Source organism: Chrysochloris asiatica, unplaced genomic scaffold (genome assembly GCF_000296735.1).
Source record: "Chrysochloris asiatica unplaced genomic scaffold, ChrAsi1.0 scaffold00029, whole genome shotgun sequence".
In the NCBI taxonomy this organism is placed as follows: domain Eukaryota; kingdom Metazoa; phylum Chordata; class Mammalia; order Afrosoricida; family Chrysochloridae; genus Chrysochloris; species Chrysochloris asiatica.
The window spans coordinates 21,436,618-21,453,716 of record NW_006408547.1 but is presented as its reverse complement, the minus strand read 5'-3'; the positions used below and the strand labels follow the sequence as shown (position 1 = coordinate 21,453,716).

The window sequence follows — 17,099 nt, the reverse complement described above, 5'->3', positions numbered from 1 at the left end:
TTTCATAAGATTGTCAGTATTTCAAATTAAAGTATTAAACTTGATACTGAATTTGTAACTTCTAGATTTACTTAAAATCATCTATTATTTATTTTTTATTTGTGTTGCATTATATTATGTATATATGTAGATTCTATTATATATATATATGTTACTACTGAGTTAATTCCAACTCATGGTAACCCTATGGGGGGTCCGAGTACACTCTGCTACATTAGATTTTTATTTGCTGTGTTTTGGGGAGCAGATATCCAGACTTTTCTTCAGAGACACCTCTGAAGCAACTGAACATACCAACTATCTTCACCCCCAAGGGACTCCTTATACCGGTTTAATGATTTAAAATTTTTAATTCCATAATTTTAATTTTGAGTTCTATCATTTCCCTCAGAAAATTTCATAGTCAGTATTTTTAAAACAGAGAAAGCATTTCTACAAGTTTCCTCAGTTTGAAAGACTAACAGGAATTTCTTTTTAAAGAAATGAGCAAGGAAGATTTTATATTAACATCCTACCTAGATTGATATAACCAAATTTAAATCTACTAAACTCAGATAATTAGAGACAATAAAATACTAACATATAAATTCATCTGCCAAATAATTACTAAAATGTGTTCATTAGCTTTAAGTGTTTTAATTTTGAATGCTCCTGATACCTGGGTTTTAACCAAGTCTCTGAAAAGCTGCTTGACCGAACAGTTTTGACCATGAGTTGTGTTGTTTTATTGTTGTGAAGTGCCGTGGAGTCGGTAAGACGGCTTTAGGACCACCCTAGATTCCATTAAGTCAACTGAAATCATTGTCTCCCGATGTGTATTCTTTCTGTTTGAGTACAAGATTTTCTTCTTTCTGTGCAAACCACCTAGTGACAAAATGTGTTAAATTCTGGGTGCTGTGGGTAATATACTATGAATGTGATATAATAATAATAATTGTTGTTAAGTGCCATTAAGTCGGTTCCAAATCATAGCAACCCTGCATAGGGTTTCTGAGATTTCAGATTCTCTGTGGGAGCAGACAGCTTCATGTTTCTCCAGTGGAGTGACTGGTGGTTTGAAGGTGTACAATCCTGTGCTTATTCGATAGCGTCACTGCGCTCCAGTAATCATAGTACAAGTAGTCCTGATAATCTTTGACAATGAGATGACTTGAGAAACTGGCCCTATTCACTATTTATTGGGTCTGATTACCTACACTGGAATTCTTAGCTACTGAAATTATGATTGACTTAGCTAACAAAGTTAATGTCATTATCATCAAAAAGTATGCTTAAAAGTGTGCAAGTATTCCAATTTGCTGACTATCGTGCATTCTAAATTTAGCTAAAATTTATGTTGGAATTCTTAAACTATCAATATAGCTTTACTGTTTTATATCAATTATTTCCTCTCATTATATCCTATTTAAAATTCATTTTCTTAAATGATACTCAGATACTAAGTTTTGCCACAAGTATACCATAATTTATATTTCATGAATTCTGTCTTTATTATTTTCAGCAGTAATAGTAACTTCCACAATGTTTTGATGACTGCTTTGGAGATCAAATACTGAATCCTAATAGTTGATACTGCTTAAAATGATGGAGGTGGTGGTTATATGCCGTGGAGTCGGAACCGACTCATAGTGACCCGGTACAGGGTTTCCAAGGCTGTAAATCTTTACAGGAGCAGAAAGCCTCATCTTTCTCCCACAGAACAGCTGGTAGTTTTGAACTGCTGACCTCAAGGTTCACAGCCCGATTTGTAACCACTACGCTACCAGAGCTCCTTGCTTAAAATGATAGTCCTCATTTCTACACCCTCTTTCCAAGACATTTAAAATACTTAATATACCAAGGCTTCTTTGTAATAAGGCATTCCCATTTTACAGATAGCAATATGAGTTACCAGCTATGTAACATACCAGTACTGTGGTAACGATGATTATAATTATGATCTATCAGACTAAACCAATTTAATTTATCCCATGTGCATGTTTAAATGACACATCTCCTACTTTTCAAATGTCATTAAAATAACTCTCAACTAGTCGACATAAGCAAGCTCATCAGTCAAACCTACCACCCACCAGCTGATTCTTGGAAACCTTATTATGGATTGATACAAGTCTGAACCAACTCGATGGCACTTAACAACAATGAGAAGTTGACATTAGGAATCCTGGTGTGGCACAGTACGATAATCACTGGACAGTTAACTGCAAGGTCTGCAGTTCAAACCCACCAGCTGCTTCTTGGGAACCCTATACAGGGCCGCTATGAGTCAGAATCCACTCAATGACCCTTAATAACAACAACAACAAAGTTGACATAAATGTTTGGCCCATATTGGGTTCATAAGGGTTGTACACGGCTAGTCTATGTAAATAAAATTAGAAATTGTTAAAAGAACAGATTTTGTTTAGTCCTTTTAATTGTCAATTAAAAATAAAAAGTATGGTGTATACTCCCTATTCCCTACAGTTATTGTATTTCAGGAGAGAAGAAATACATTTTCAGGTGGTTAAAACAACCACTTGGGGAATGAAAGGGAAAAAAAAAAAAAAAAAAATCAGTAATCAGTTTTTCTATTTACATGATTCTAATAATCCAGTTTAAATTTTTTCTTCTTTCACTAAATTCCCCCCCAAACCTTCTAAATACAACAATAAGTGAGAACACTTTATAAATAATAAATTGCTACTCAAATTTAAATGATTTAGACACAGCCTTAGTAGCTACTTACCATAACAATACTCCAGGCCATCTCCCAATACGGGTTTTCCATGTGTCTTCTAGCCTGCCTCAGAGTCAGCTGGAGTGTGATGTCTCACAGACCCTGGAGTGCCAGTGGAACCCTCAAATCTGAGATCTAGGTTTTAATTCAGTTTTCCCAGTGACTGTTATGCTGAGAGACCACAGGCCAAGTAGATTTTGGTTCAGTCTAAAGCTTTGACCAAGAAAACCAGTCTGGAGCAGCCGTGCGGTCTCCTGCTCAAGTTTCTATGGTAATCTTCATCTCACCATCATTGTGTTTGAAACAGCAAACAGCAATGAGTGTTCCCTGCTCAACTTTCTATTACAATCTTCCTCTATCCGTGAAGCAAATGTGAAAACTTTGCACATCTCAGAGAAAGATCAACTCTAGGGAGTGCTTATGGTAATGATACAAAGCCTCAGGTTTCATTTTCTAAGAGAAACATTCCTTGCTACCCTCAAATTTGGTAAAATGCATACACAGCATCTGGTGCATACCTCTGCCACACACCTGTAACACTATACTTGCCTGTTTGATGATCTAGCTCAGTCCCCCTTATCCCAAACTCGTTGAGGGCAGGGTCACATGGGATTGAGCTTTATAATTCTCGGTACCTGTACACTGCCTCACACATAACATGCCTTCAACTCCTGGACATACACTTGTATATTGTTGTCTTCACAAATATTTGTTGAATGATGAAAGAATGAACAAGATGATTGTCAAGTAACCATAAAGGGAAATCATGATTACCATGGATGAATGGGAAGGTTGTCGTCACGATAATGCCACTTGTTTCCTACCTATGCCAAATGCAACATTTAATGTCTTAATTCTCCACTTTCATCTGCCTGAGTTTACACAGGGTTCAGATGCCATTACATCCAGTGACCACTCACTGATGTTACCAGACATCAGAAGAACATTAGATCATTAGATCATTCATTCATCCTGACTCTGTCCCTATGACTTTGGTATTATGTTTATTTTACTGATGAGGAAACAGACTCAGACGTAAGGACATTTGCTAAAGGACACATATTAAACCTCATTTTGTCTGATTCCAAATTCTATGTTCTTTTCTATGTTGCTATACTGAAGTTTAATAGAGATTGGAAAACTATCACTACCATAAGGAACTCTGGTAGCATAGTGGTTATGAATTGGGCTGCTAACCTCAGGGTCAGCAGTTGGAAACTACCAGCTGTTCCACCGGAGAAAAATGAGGCTTTCTGCTCCCGTAAAGATTTATAGCCTTGGAAACCGTGTACAGGGTCGCTGTGAGTCGGAACTGACTCCACGGTGCATAACCACCACATCAATACCATACCGACTGCCTTTTCACATTGATTCTACCTTTGGTTTTGAGGACAGCTATATTATTTCTCTAAGAGGTGAAAATGCAAACGGCTAATTTTTACAAGGACAGACTTCATTTTTCTGTTTGATTTCTAACACAAAGAACAGTTCTTGGTGGTGGTGGTGGTGGTATGCCACCAAGTCGGTTCTGACCCATAGCGACCCTGTATAGGGTTTCTGAGGCTGTAAATCTTTACCGGAGCAGAAAGCCTCATCTTTCTCCTATGGAGCAACTGGTAGTTCCGAACTGCTGACCTTTCAGTTAGCAGCCCAGCTTGTAATCCACTTTGCTACCAGGGCGCCTTTCCATCGACGTTACTACAGTTAATTTTACTGCTGGTGTTGCAGTCTTTCTGCTTACTGAAATTTCTCCCTGTACTTTGAATGACTTAAATGCACACGTGTGGTTTCTAATCTCTTCCTAGGTTAAAACATGCTCACCTAGATTCCATCCTATACTGCTGCTTAGAAATCAAGAAGAGAAGTTGGCCTCCACTTTGAATTAGTTTGGGGTTACTCTTGACACCACTACACTCTACTATTCCTGGGTTTCACATACCTGTGAGGTATCTTTGCCCTGTAAATTCTGGTAGTTATTGTGTAAAGTCCTGGGTCAGTCCTTAGCTGTCTAAGATTCTCTCGTTTTTGTACCTTATGAGTGTGTAGGACTAACATAGAGTGCTATTGTTACCACTAGATAGCATCTCTAGTTAGCATTTCCGGGGTGCTCAGAGAGAAAACAATGTCTGGGTGATGACTCTTGTCAGTTTCCCCATTGTCAAACCCAATCTTATGTTCCTCCACACTCTCACAATATTTCCCCATTGGGAACATGTCTGACATTGCAATTTCTCAAAACTGCAGTTCTGCAGTGAATGCCTAATTCCTGAAACTGCAAAATCTAACAAAAGCTGATTTTTTCCACTGATTTGACTGGTGGACTATTTCGAGGCTTTGCATGTGATGACCTGCTGCTCTTCACAAACAACTTCTTTAATGTACTCACATGGCTGTTCTCAAGTGGCTGAGGGCAATTAAATCCTTGCAAGCTGCCTGCAGGGCATTCAGAATTACTCAGAATGTCCAGAGTTTCTGTCACACAAATTTTCTCCATAGGTTATACTTAGCAATTTACCATGTAGCAGCCTGCAACTTGATTTTGAACTCAGAACTCATTTGCCACCATAGTGCATTATTGTTATCTGGGGTAAAGCTATAGATCTATGCCCATTTTGTCCTGGTTTCTTTTTTGTTTTTTAAGCGACTCTTTTATTTTTATTGCTTTTTTTTTTAAATTTGCAGATAAAAAAGCCACATTAGAGGAAAATATAGCATTCTTTTATAACGTTTAATAGTCAAAATAGATTATCTTTCTTTAGCTATGTCGCTTGTTTGGATTCTTTAGAATTTGTTAAAATTCTTGAGTCTTATTTCCACACAAATTTCCAACCTCTACTTCCTTCTTCTCGGACATTACTTCTCATCCTTCACTCCAAATGTCAGGTACCATTATATCCTGAGTATGCAGGAGGATCTAACCAGGATGAACAGCCGCCTGCTTTACTGGTTTATGGCCCAGAGGAATACCTCATTCTTGGAGCTTGATACAGAATGGGGTCTAGTGACAAACGGCTTTAATACCCCCCCCCCAATACAGCTTCACTGTCTCTCTCACACACACACATAGATCAAGGTTGAAGGGCCTTAAGAATATTAGATAAGGCAACAGTTTCCTGGAGAGCTTGAGGAAGAAAATGAAACGCAGAGCAACCCAGAATTTTTCCCTTAACTTTTTTTGTGTTTTACAAACACTATTAAGCACTCTCTCTAACGTTCCATCCAGAGGAGAAGTCCCGAAGATAGTCCAAGAAATGGGAAACCTAAGTATTTGACTAAAAGAGAATGAATGTTGATGGGCAGCTAATCCCGCAGACAACTCCATATCCCCAAGGCGGTGAAGGTCACCTTGTGTGCCCCTGGCCTCCACACTTCCTTCGCTGCAGTGGATCTTTGTTAACCCCCAGAGCTCTCTTACTTCTTTCCCTCCTTCCTTCCATCCCGTCTCATTCTCTCATCCCTAGATTGAGAGGAGAGCGAGTCCTTCTGTCTCCCACTTGTTGCAGTAGATCCCTGAGATGTGTTTGTTCCGTTGGCTGATTGTAAAAGGGTTTGACTTGCAACTGACCCCGGGGTCAGGACTTTCTCTCTACTAATCCTGGTCTCTTTAAACACAAAACACTCTGCCCTCTTCCCTCACATCAGTCATCTTAATCCCCGCCCCCCCCCCCCAGCTGACACCCGCCCTAGCCTCAGAGGCAGTGGCGTGGACTGGGAGTTCGTTCAGGAGGACTCCCAGTCTACAGGTCCCCAAGATAGTGCCTTGAGTGAACCCCAGCGCTGGCACCTAGGCACAGGGGGATCAGATGTTGGGGACTGGACACTGGGGGGCGGGAAAGGAATGGGCAGACCCAGACACTGAGTTTCAGAGAAAGCATCCTGGGGCCGGGCCAAGACTGAGGGGGACCAGGTTCCGGCAAGTGGAAGGGAGGTCGAAATGAGGACAGGCAATACAGACAAAGAGAAGAGCTGGGTATACAAAGAAAAGTAAATGAAAAGCAATTCGGTATTAGAGTTAGAAGTGGAGGAGTGCAAAGGGAAGAAATGAATGAAGACTATTTACAGGAGATATTCGAAAAGTGGAGAGAAAAAGAAATGCGGTTGGACGCGAAAAGAAAAGTCAAGAAATACCAAATCTGTTGCAGGGTTTACTTAATCCACGACTAGATCAGGAGAAAGGAGGACTAGAATGGAGTTGGGGAAAGTCCCGTGTAGAAACGACAAGAGTGGGGGAACAGAAAAGGGAGAATCCAGAGCCCAAAGTGGCCAGGGTGGTGCTCCCCGCGCGCGCGAGCGCGGGGACGAATCAGAGTTCAGGGCCAGCGGCCCCTGGACACTAGCCCCAGAGCAGCCTCCTCCCGCCACGGATGCCGCTTTGTTGCCTGGGGGCGAGCAGGCCACGGTGGGGTTCTGGGCTTCCTGGGAGCTGAGCCGGGTCCCAGGGAGCGGAGCTGGCGGGGAGCTGAGCGGGCGAGGCGGGCACGCAGCTGGAGAGGAAGGGCCGGGGGAGGGAGGGGGGAGGAAGGAAGGAAGGAAGAGCTGCGCGCCTCCCGCAGGGCTCTCGCCTTCGGGCTGGGGGGGGGGGGATCCAGGGGGGCTGGGAGGGGGAGGGGGGGAAGTAGGAACGGGGTGGGGGTCCTTCGCCTTCCCAGCCTCCTCACGCAGAGCTCGGTGGGGTCGCTGGCCCTCTCCCCGCCTGCCGTAGATTGGCTCTCTCGGCATACCGCCCCCACCCCTGCAGGGCTAGAGGCCTGGGGGGCCCTCAAGCCTCGGCTCATCACCCCCGAGGAACCCGCGTGGCCTCCCTCCCCACAACCTCCACCGGCCTTTCAATCCCGCCAAATAGTCTTGCTGGTAAAAGAGCTGAAGCCAAGGCCAAGTTTGCTTTTCACTTGAAGTTTCCAAGGAATCAAACCTATTATTAAATTCTGCCACCAACATTTCTGGTGTCTCTGGCTCAGGGGCCAGGCTTCGGAAGTGGAGGTTGGGGAACGAGGGAAAGGGGCAGCTGAGAAGGGAAGCTCGGATTCCCAGAGGGTGAGGCTGGTGGTGCTCGAGTCCAGACTGACCTCAAATCACGCTCTTTCCAGGGACCAAGGTCCTAGGAGCACTTTCTCTAATTAGCTAGAATTTTCCAGAGACAAAAATCGGCCTTGCCCAGTCTTTGTAGAGAAAATGTAATGCGTGAAATATTTTAAGAGACCTCAGTCACTCAGTATCCACAATGGTTTTGTAAGAAATTCATTCATTTCATCTAGCTACTTGGGGGATGGGGAAAAGAATGGGACACCAAAGTCAACAACAATGACAAAAGGGCGAAGTGAGTTCAAAACAAAACAAAACATAACAAATAATCCTTAAGCAAACTATCCTACCACCAGTTTCATAGACGGGGCCTGAGACGAGCGGTCCAGTCAAAAAGAACCCAGGAAGTCGCTTCGGCAAAGTAACTAAAACTTTATACAAGACCTCAAAATGGTCTAGTCGGCGTTCTTCACAGGGCTTACAAAAATATTGGAATAAGTGATAAAAACACCACCCAGTTATCTTTGGAAATGAAGTCAGCATATAATAATTAGAATCATATTGCATTTCGTGAATATTATTATTATTACCTTGGCACGAACCGAATTTACAGTTTAGTGAACTGTCTCCAGGGTCTAGTGTATTATTTTCTCCACAAATTGAATTTGGAGAGAGACTGCTGGGTCGGTGGGATCTCACTGTGAGAAAGGGATCCTAGCTCATCTCTACTCCACACCTCCCCCCACCCGGTGTTGTTTTAAAATTGAGTCATTAAAATTTTTTTATATTTGCTTTTCTCCATGTCATTCTAATCAATCAAAGAGAAAGGAAATCCTGGAAATAATATGGTTTGGAGCACCTGGTATTACTTATTTTTAGCTGTGTATGAGGACTACAAGTTGTAAATGAAATTTTCCAGGAAACCACCAACAGCTTTGTCTGCCATTTCCAGCATACCAGCTAAACTTTTTATCTACCTGCAGGTTTAAAAGTGGAACCCCCTGCTTCTAATAGAGAGCACACTTATAGAGGTATTAGTGCCAACAGGTGAACGTAGATACCAACTTGGAGATTAAACAGACAGAAGCAAGGACAAACATTAGTCTACAACTGAAGATACGGAGTCAAGAGCTTCTGAGAGTCAAGGTGAACTCTATATTTCAGAGTAAAGTGGTCTGGCTCTCAAAGGTTGGCGGTAGATTAACAGAGCATTAAAGAATTTTCCAGAGCAACTCCCAGAGGATGCTGCGTGGCACTTGTTACCAGACTATTTCATGGTATTACTCCACTCAGCAATCCATATACATCCAAACATGTTTTAGAAATCACTAGGTTTCACAAAGGACCAAATCTCTTGAAAAAAGAAAGAACAGGGAGAGAGGAAAAAAAGGAGGGGATTTTTATTATCTTGTTAGGAAGCAGTAGACATCACTCTTGGAATTTTTGCAATCACGTTAAAGAATGAGTAGTTTAAGTAAAATTATCAAAAAGACTTAAAAATCATACATGGTAATTGTCGCGTTAGCATTATACTTAAAGTGTAGTCTTGAATGCACTCTGAGTCTTGTTCTCATTAGCCACCTTTTGGATGGATGATACATACTCACTCCAGGACACAAAAAGATGTGGAGAAAAGGAGGCGAATAGCTGATGTAATCAACATATTCCCATGTGGACTTAAACTCTATTTTTCAAAAATATTTCTTAACATTGTGACTAATTTCAAAATGTATTTGCTACAGTATAACTTTAAAATGTAATATTTAATGCTGTCAGATTACTTGAAGACAAAGTTTTACAGAAAACTTTAAATTCCAGAAAATCTGCAATAATAAACACCTAGAAAAAATAAAATAAAAAATCGTAATGCATAACACGACCTTAGGGTCTCATCAGGTATAATAAACATTGGCATGTTGTATTCACATCAGGTTGGCAACTTGAATCCCAGTTCAGTTTCAAGGGGTGGGGGGAGAGTGGATTATGTGTGCGTGTGTGTAGGTGTGAAAATTCTACAAAAATATTTGTCCCTTTCCTAAGGAGGAAGAGGCCCTCGTGAGTGATTGAGGGCGGACTGAGCTAGCTGGAGCGGTACATTTTGGTTCACAGATTGTGTTTCCCAGAGTCAATTCCCCAGATAAATTCCCTTTGCAATCCCATTAATTACAGGCAAATTGGGGGCACCCCGTGCCTCAGCTATGATCTTTATACCTTATCCTAGGCCTGGCTCAGCCATTGGGGTCTCTCCTTTCCCCCAGACCAAAATGCGCTACAGATGTAAGACCACAGTTTAAAAAAAATAGCACATGAAAAGATCATGATTATTCCTACCTATTAACACTGTAAATGATATAAAATCTTGCTCTAAACCTATTTTATTTTATTTTACGTTCTTCCTTCCAATTTAGTGAAGTCGTGGAAATCCAACTCGACGTGCCTGGGGTTCTGGTATTTTTAGTTCATGCTGATAATTTATCTTCCTCCTCTTGCAGATTTACTTGATTATATTTTGAGGCCATAAAGCATGCATACAAAATTAGCACGTTTCAATTTTTGTTTTTTTTTTTTTTTTGCTTTTAAATTTATTGACTCAAAATTCAATGCATCTCTAAGGGGGTGGGTTCTTACGTTTTAGAAGAAAAGCTTTTAGGAAACTATATACATAATCAGGATTTCCCTCCTCCACACCGCACGCCTAAATAAAATTCTCACAATGCATTTACAAGAAATAATACAAATCAAAAAATGGAAAATTTCAGATACAGAAAGTTTTACAAAACCCAGAATATAACATCTCAGTCTAACGGGTGGGAAAGCTCTTTGTATAAATTAACAAACAAACCAACAAAAAAGCGGTAACAACTACAAAAACTTTTAAGTGTGTGGATTTGCCTTACAACATATGTAACAAATGAGAACGAAGCTTCCATCACTTTGTCTTAGGCAATAAAAGACCATTAAAGAAGCGATGCAAGAATGAAAGTTACTGCTTCAGTGGTTATATAAAAGTTGGCATTGCCTATATTTTTGTTTTTCTTGTTTGTCCTCTTTAGCAAATAAAACGCTTTCTGCCTCCGCCATGAATGATAAATACTGTACAAAAAGTCAATAAAACACTGAAGTTCAGTTTAAAACGCAAAACTGGTTTCAACAACTAGGAGTAGTCCCAGGAACTTCTAAAAAGGCAGCAGAGCAATGGTTACCTTCTGTTCCTCACCAATATTTTCATTTTTACAAGGACATGAAAACATTCTGTACAAAAAAGAAAGGCCAGGTGGGGCGGGGAGCCCCGGGTGGAAAGCCGGAGCGAGGCCGCACGGAGAGCGAACCACAAGTTTGTCCTACGTTCTATCCAGGCGCCCCGGTGACCAGTTGGTGGGCAGTGTCTGTCCCAACCCCGCGCCCGGGCCGGGCCGCCGGTACCTCGAGCTGCTAGATGTGTGTCAGGGGCACGGTGCCGTTGACGCCGGAGCTCGCGCTCTGGTAGTGCTGGGGCAGCGAATGTAGCCGGCTTTGCGCCGCCGCGGCTGCCGCTGCGGCCGCAGGGTCACCGCCCTCGCCGGCGGGTAAGTACATGCTGATCATCTCGCGCAGGTCTCCAGGGCAGGGCGCCCGAGAGTGAGACGTGACCGGCGGGCTGACACTCGGCTCCGACTTGACCAGCGAGCCAAGCGCGCCCAGGGCGCCCGACGACGCGGCCGCGGCTGCTGCGGCCGCCGCCACGGCCGAGTTCTGATGCGGGCCTCCAGCGGCTGCGGCGGCGGCGGCGGCGGCACCGTAAGAGAGGCCGCCGTAGCCCGAAGGCGACGCGCTCATGTACCCCTGCGAGTTGGAGATGGGGCTGTACTGCAGCGCGCCCATGTCGTAGCGGTGCATGGGCTGCGGGTTGTGCGGATGCGGATGCGGATGGTGCGGATGCGGGTGGTGTGGGTGCGCACCTCCAGCGCCCGGGTGCTGGCTGTAAGCGAGCTGCGCTTCTTGCATCATGGCCGCGGCGGCGGCTGCCGCCGCCACCGAGCCCGGGTAGGCGCCGTTGGCCCAGCCGTTCATGTGCGCGTAGCCGCCGCTGGCCGCACCGCCCGGGCTCTCGAGGCGTTGGCCCACGCCCGCGGCGCTCACACCCACACCCATGCCCACGCCGACTGCCGGGCCGCTGCCGCCCGCACCAGCCGTCAGCAGCCCGCCCGCCAGCGAGTACTTGTCCTTCTTGAGCAGGGTCTTGGTCTTTCGGCGCGGCCGATACTTGTAATCCGGGTGCTCCTTCATGTGCAGTGCCCGCAGCCGCTTGGCCTCGTCGATGAACGGTCGCTTCTCCGCCTCCGACATCACCTTCCACTCCGCGCCTAGGCGCTTACTGATCTCCGAGTTGTGCATCTTGGGGTTCTCCTGGGCCATCTTGCGCCGTTGCCCGCGGGACCACACCATGAAGGCGTTCATGGGTCGCTTGACCCGGTCCTGGTTCGCTTTGGTGCCGCCGCCCCCGCCGCCGCCGCCGCCAGCCCCGCCGCCGCCGCCCGCCCCGGTCTGGCCCGTGAGGTTCGTGGGGGCCTGGGTCCCGCCGGGCGAGTGCAGGTCGGTCTCCATCATCATGCTGTACATCGGGGCGGCTCTGGGGTTCACCGGCACCAGGCAAAAAAAGCCTCAAGCATAGAGGGACGAGGGTGGGTGCGGGGAGAGGGGCTCGAAAAGGAAACGTCAAGGAAGGTGGGGAAGAGGTCCCAGCAGAGAGAATGACTTGGGGGGTGGGGTGGGGGGAGAAGGGAGGCAGAGGCAACAACAAAAAAAGAGGAAAAATACACGCACTCAACGTTGGTCAGATTCGCAGGTACAAAGTTTCTCCCCGTGCCGAAATCACTTGCCAAAGACGGTGAGTGCAGGCTCTGTCGCCGTCGCCGTGGTCGCCGCTGCAGCCCGGTGGCCCCGTGGTGGTGCTGTTCAAACAGGTGCAGTTGTTGGAAAGTTGCGACTCCACTTTTGGAGGCGGGAGGGAGTTGGCTGCGCAGGGCCAGGCCGGGCCGGGCCGGAGGGGTCGCCGCCTCCCCGCTCGCCGCCGCCGCCGCGCGCGCGCGCTCTAGCCTTTCTTCCTCGGCTCTATTCTTTACCGGCTTTTAAACTTGGTGGCCACAACTTCTGAGAGAGAGGCGAACCGCGTGCACTTTGCATCTGTCTGTCCCAGGTGTCCAGTGAGAGCAAGACGGGGGCGGGGGGAAGGGGGAAGAGGGGGGCGTCTGCTACCCCGCCACGCCGCTGCCGCCAACGCCGCCGCCGCGGGAACGGGTGGATGCAATTAAAATTGAACCTAGGAGGAGGCGAAGGAAGAGGGGGGACGGTGGAAAGGAGCGAGGGGTCTGGGAAGAGGGGAAGCTAGTCGGCACCTCGGAGCCCAAGAGGAGAAGTGACCGGAAGATGCGTTCTCGATTTTCCAGCTCGCGGCCGGAGCGCTTCGAGCCGAGGAGCAGGAGCAAGGCTCGCGGTGCGCCGGGGCCCCAGCAGCCATACGCTGAGCCCCGAGCTGCCATTAAATGAGTTGGCCGCGGCCAATGGGAGTCGGCGGCGGGGGGATTATTTGCATGGCGCGCTGGCGAGTGACGTGGGGAGGCGAGTATATAAACTCGGCGCGGGCGGCGGGAGGAGGGAGCAAGGAAGCAAGGAGGGGTGGGGGAGAGGCAGAGGAAGGAGGAGAGAGGCAAAGGGAGGAGGGAGGGGCCAGGGAAGGGGGTCACAGCCACGCTGCTTCCTGAGCGCGCGCGGTGGCGGCGAACTCCGAGCTCGTACTCCTCGCCCTCTCCCCTTCTCGCGCGCTTGCAATGATGAACGATTGAATTTGCAAGCTCTGAGAAAAAGCGATAGGGCTTAGGTGGGGAGAAAATACAGCCTCTGGCCAGGTTTAAAGGCGCGGGATTGCGGGCTGGTCCTCTTCTGCCCCCTCCATCCCCTTGCCAGCAACTCTGCGCCATCAGACGGGGACAGTTGGTACCAGAGGCCGGCACTTCGTTCTCAGCTTATCCAGAGAGCTGGAAAGGAGGCGCCACCTCGGATGCAGGGCAGACGGCCCCGAGGTGCACACGAGGAGAAATTCGCCCACGAGTTCTCCTGCCGCTCAGGACGGTGACAGCCCATTTTTTCCTCCAGACGCATCCGTCCATGCCACGCGCAGTGAAGTTCCCGAGTGCGGCCTGCAGAGCCCCTTCTCTGTACAGGCTTTCAAAGTCAAAAATCAATACCCTGCCCATTGAGTAGACCGCAACCCTATAGGGCAGACTAGAACTGTCCCATAGGATATCTTTAGGCTGGACTCTTTAGGGCAGCCACATCTTTCTCCCACAGAGCAACTGGTGGGTTAGAACTCCCACCTCTCAGTTACCAGTCAAGCGCTTTAAGTACTAAGTGGCTCAAGGCCCCACACAATTCTGGTTAACAGGGAGGCTTTTGCAGGACATAGCTCCATAGCTTCCTTTTGTAGCAATCCTTAACTTGGGGAGAAGGTGTCTTTAAAATGACCCTGAGGGTTTAGAGTCACTTAATCGTCCCAACTTGGCTTCTTCCTTATCAAAAGTAATTTCTGGGAAGGTCAAAACAATATCGATCTAGGATTTAATTACTAACAGTTGAAAAAGTTTGTTGAAATAGCAAAAAATAAAATAAAATGAATGATCTAGTCCATGCTTTTCTGGAACCAATCTTCTGCAAGCTCTAAGAAGTGCAAAGACTTCCAGAACTGTGCAGGGTCCACCTGAACCCGCATGGGAATAATGGGGTCTCAGGCAGGAGAAATTGACCTCATATTTTTATTACGCAAACGAAAGACCCAGTTTTCGAAATGCTGCAGGCACCAACCTGCAGTTATGATTCCTAAACATCAAAGTGCCTTTGATTCGGGAATGTGCGAGAGATTTTTAAACCCAACCTCAAGAAGCAACATTGCCCTCGCACTATCGTCTTTAACTAAATGATATGAAAGTGACCCAAAAAGTTATTTTAGAATACCCATTGAGTCCACTGAATAATTGCTTCTGTGTTCTCAGGAAGTGCCAAGGAAAAAAGTCTACTAGGCATCCTCCTCGTAAGAGAATGCTTCATGACAGAGATGGCTGATAAAGTAGAGCCTTAACCACGGAAGCAAGCATGACTGACCATTTTATGTTAAAAACAAACATACAATAACAATGACGATGATAGTAGTAGTAAGAAGGAAATGTTTCAAAATATTGAGCCATGAACATGTAACATCTCATCTTGTTCTCTTGTCATTTATTTATTTCACCTTATTGCTTATCCAGGATACGGGAATAATGCTTTCTTTTGTATCAATCACTATAATTATTACTGTAGTTCTTATTGCAGGATTGCTACAGTGTGCAGTGCAACAGAAAATTGTTCTCTTTGCAGATTAAACTGCTTCCAATTCAGGCCATTCAGCAGCTAATAGTAAACTCATCAAATAATATACAATTATATTAGAAAGGAAATAGCATTTCATATTTACTTTTCACTAAATATCTAGGTTATAAACTCAGTTTTCAACTATGTTCAATCTAGTTTTTAAATCTTTTGATTTGTTTCATGTACTACCTACAATGATCAGTTACATTGTGAATGAACAACGCCAACAAAATGAACAAGATTAATGTTTAAAAATGCTATAGACCTATTTTTCCTTTGATAATTTAGGAGGTAGTGGGTGTGCAGTGAGATCCAGTGTGTTATGGAAAGTTAGCCAGACTGAAATAAAGGAAATGATTTACAAATTATAAACTATATCATCCATTTAGCGATTGAACAATTCCTTTGCTGGGCTTTTCTATTTAGATTTTAAACGAAATAGCCTAAGACCCCCTGAAAATACTTTGTCTAAATCAGGCTGGGTGCATTATTTTCCATATCAATGGAGCTATTTATTTTTAAAACACCCTACACTCCTGTGTGCACGGCAGGAATACTTGATAGTTTTCCGGAACTTTGATAACTGACTTTGAATTGGTCTAGTTTTTGTCTACTACAACCCTGAAAATCGGTTTCAAATCTGACATTACCCTTGTTATCCAAAGCACTGAAATGGGAGGTAAATGGGTTCACCTTGTATGAGATCATGATAGTATTTAGCAATAAAGGTACTTTTCCATAACCCTTTTTAGTGATGAGATGTTCCCCAGTCCCAAGAGGGTGTACACAATATAGGTGCCCACATGCATAAGTATTAAAAAGGGAGCTGCAGGTGTAACTTGTTGCCAAGTGATAGTTGATTGACAGTTACAGTCTGTACCAATTAGGCAGCGGCAGGGCACTGAGCGCCAGACCTCTCAGTGCCTTCCATCTTGGCACGAGGACTAAGGACCCTTGTATTAACTCCCGTTGGTAATTGCTTCTGGGAGCCTCAGTTTCTTGCTCCTTCTGACCCCTCTCCCTAGTGATTCTTTAAAAAAGAGAGAAAACAGTCCAAAAACCAGTTTGAAAAATATCTCCTTTTCTTTCCCAATCCATCTCTTTCCTTTCTCCCACCCCCCACCAGGTTGGCAGAGACCTCCTTTAAGCCGAAGACTTTTCCAAAAGCAGTACTCTTGAGGATCTGAAGAATGACTATACTATTTCAAAGTAATGTCAGAGAAAGCCCAGACCCTGAGGCGAAGGATTAGTTCACTGTTGATTGACCAAATTTGTTCTCTTGGCAACTCAGAAACTTCATTATGCCTCTTTGCTCTCAATGCCAAAGAGAAGATCAACTTAGAAATGTGGATAAATAAAGATGCTTTGTGTTCTTTTATTTAACCTGTGGACATAATCCTCAAAGAGAATTCCGATCCAAGTCATCATTAGAGGACATTGTAGATATATTTGCATAGTATATATGTGTGTATATATGTGTATACATATATACACACATATATGTGTGTGTGTGTGTATATATATATACACACACACATATGTGTGTATATATGTATACACATATATACACACATATATATGTGTATATACACAAAATATATATATGCATATGATGTATTTAAGTAATTATACAAGAGACCCTGGCTTGCTAATTAAGCCCTGAAGGGGACTCGAATGCCTGGACTTAAATCGTCTATGTTAAGTAACTACAACTTTTAGGAAGTAGTTTTTGCTATTCCCACTTGAGCTTTACCCACCCACCCAATTTGTTCTTAGGAGAAATCTGTGAATCAGGCAGAGGCTCCCTACAGGCAGAATGTCTTGCTAATAACAATCTTTAAATGAAAGTCAGCTTCCTGACTTCTAGAAATGGATTTTTGTGTCCAGCATCAGTGTCAAGCTTCAAACAGGGATGACAGTATTGCTGCTACCTTGGCATCTTAGATGGCTTGATGATCCTGTACCTTTCCCAGGT

At 44.9% G+C, this 17,099-nt stretch overlaps 1 protein-coding gene across 1 annotated transcript; it reads right to left on the bottom strand.

Moving 5' to 3' along the window:
* Positions 1-11,173: 11,173 nt before the first annotated feature.
* SOX1 (SRY (sex determining region Y)-box 1) lies at positions 11,174-12,340 on the bottom strand. The gene has a single exon (XM_006851516.1). The coding sequence runs from the start codon at positions 12,338-12,340 to the stop codon at positions 11,174-11,176; it is 1,167 nt and encodes a 388-aa protein (XP_006851579.1).
* Between the last annotated feature and the right edge of the window lie 4,759 nt (positions 12,341-17,099).

Excerpts from the sequence above, each read along its gene's own strand:
- SOX1 (XM_006851516.1), bottom strand. The coding sequence starts at position 12,340 with ATGTACAGCATGATGATGGAGACCGACCTGCACTCGCCCGGCGGGACC.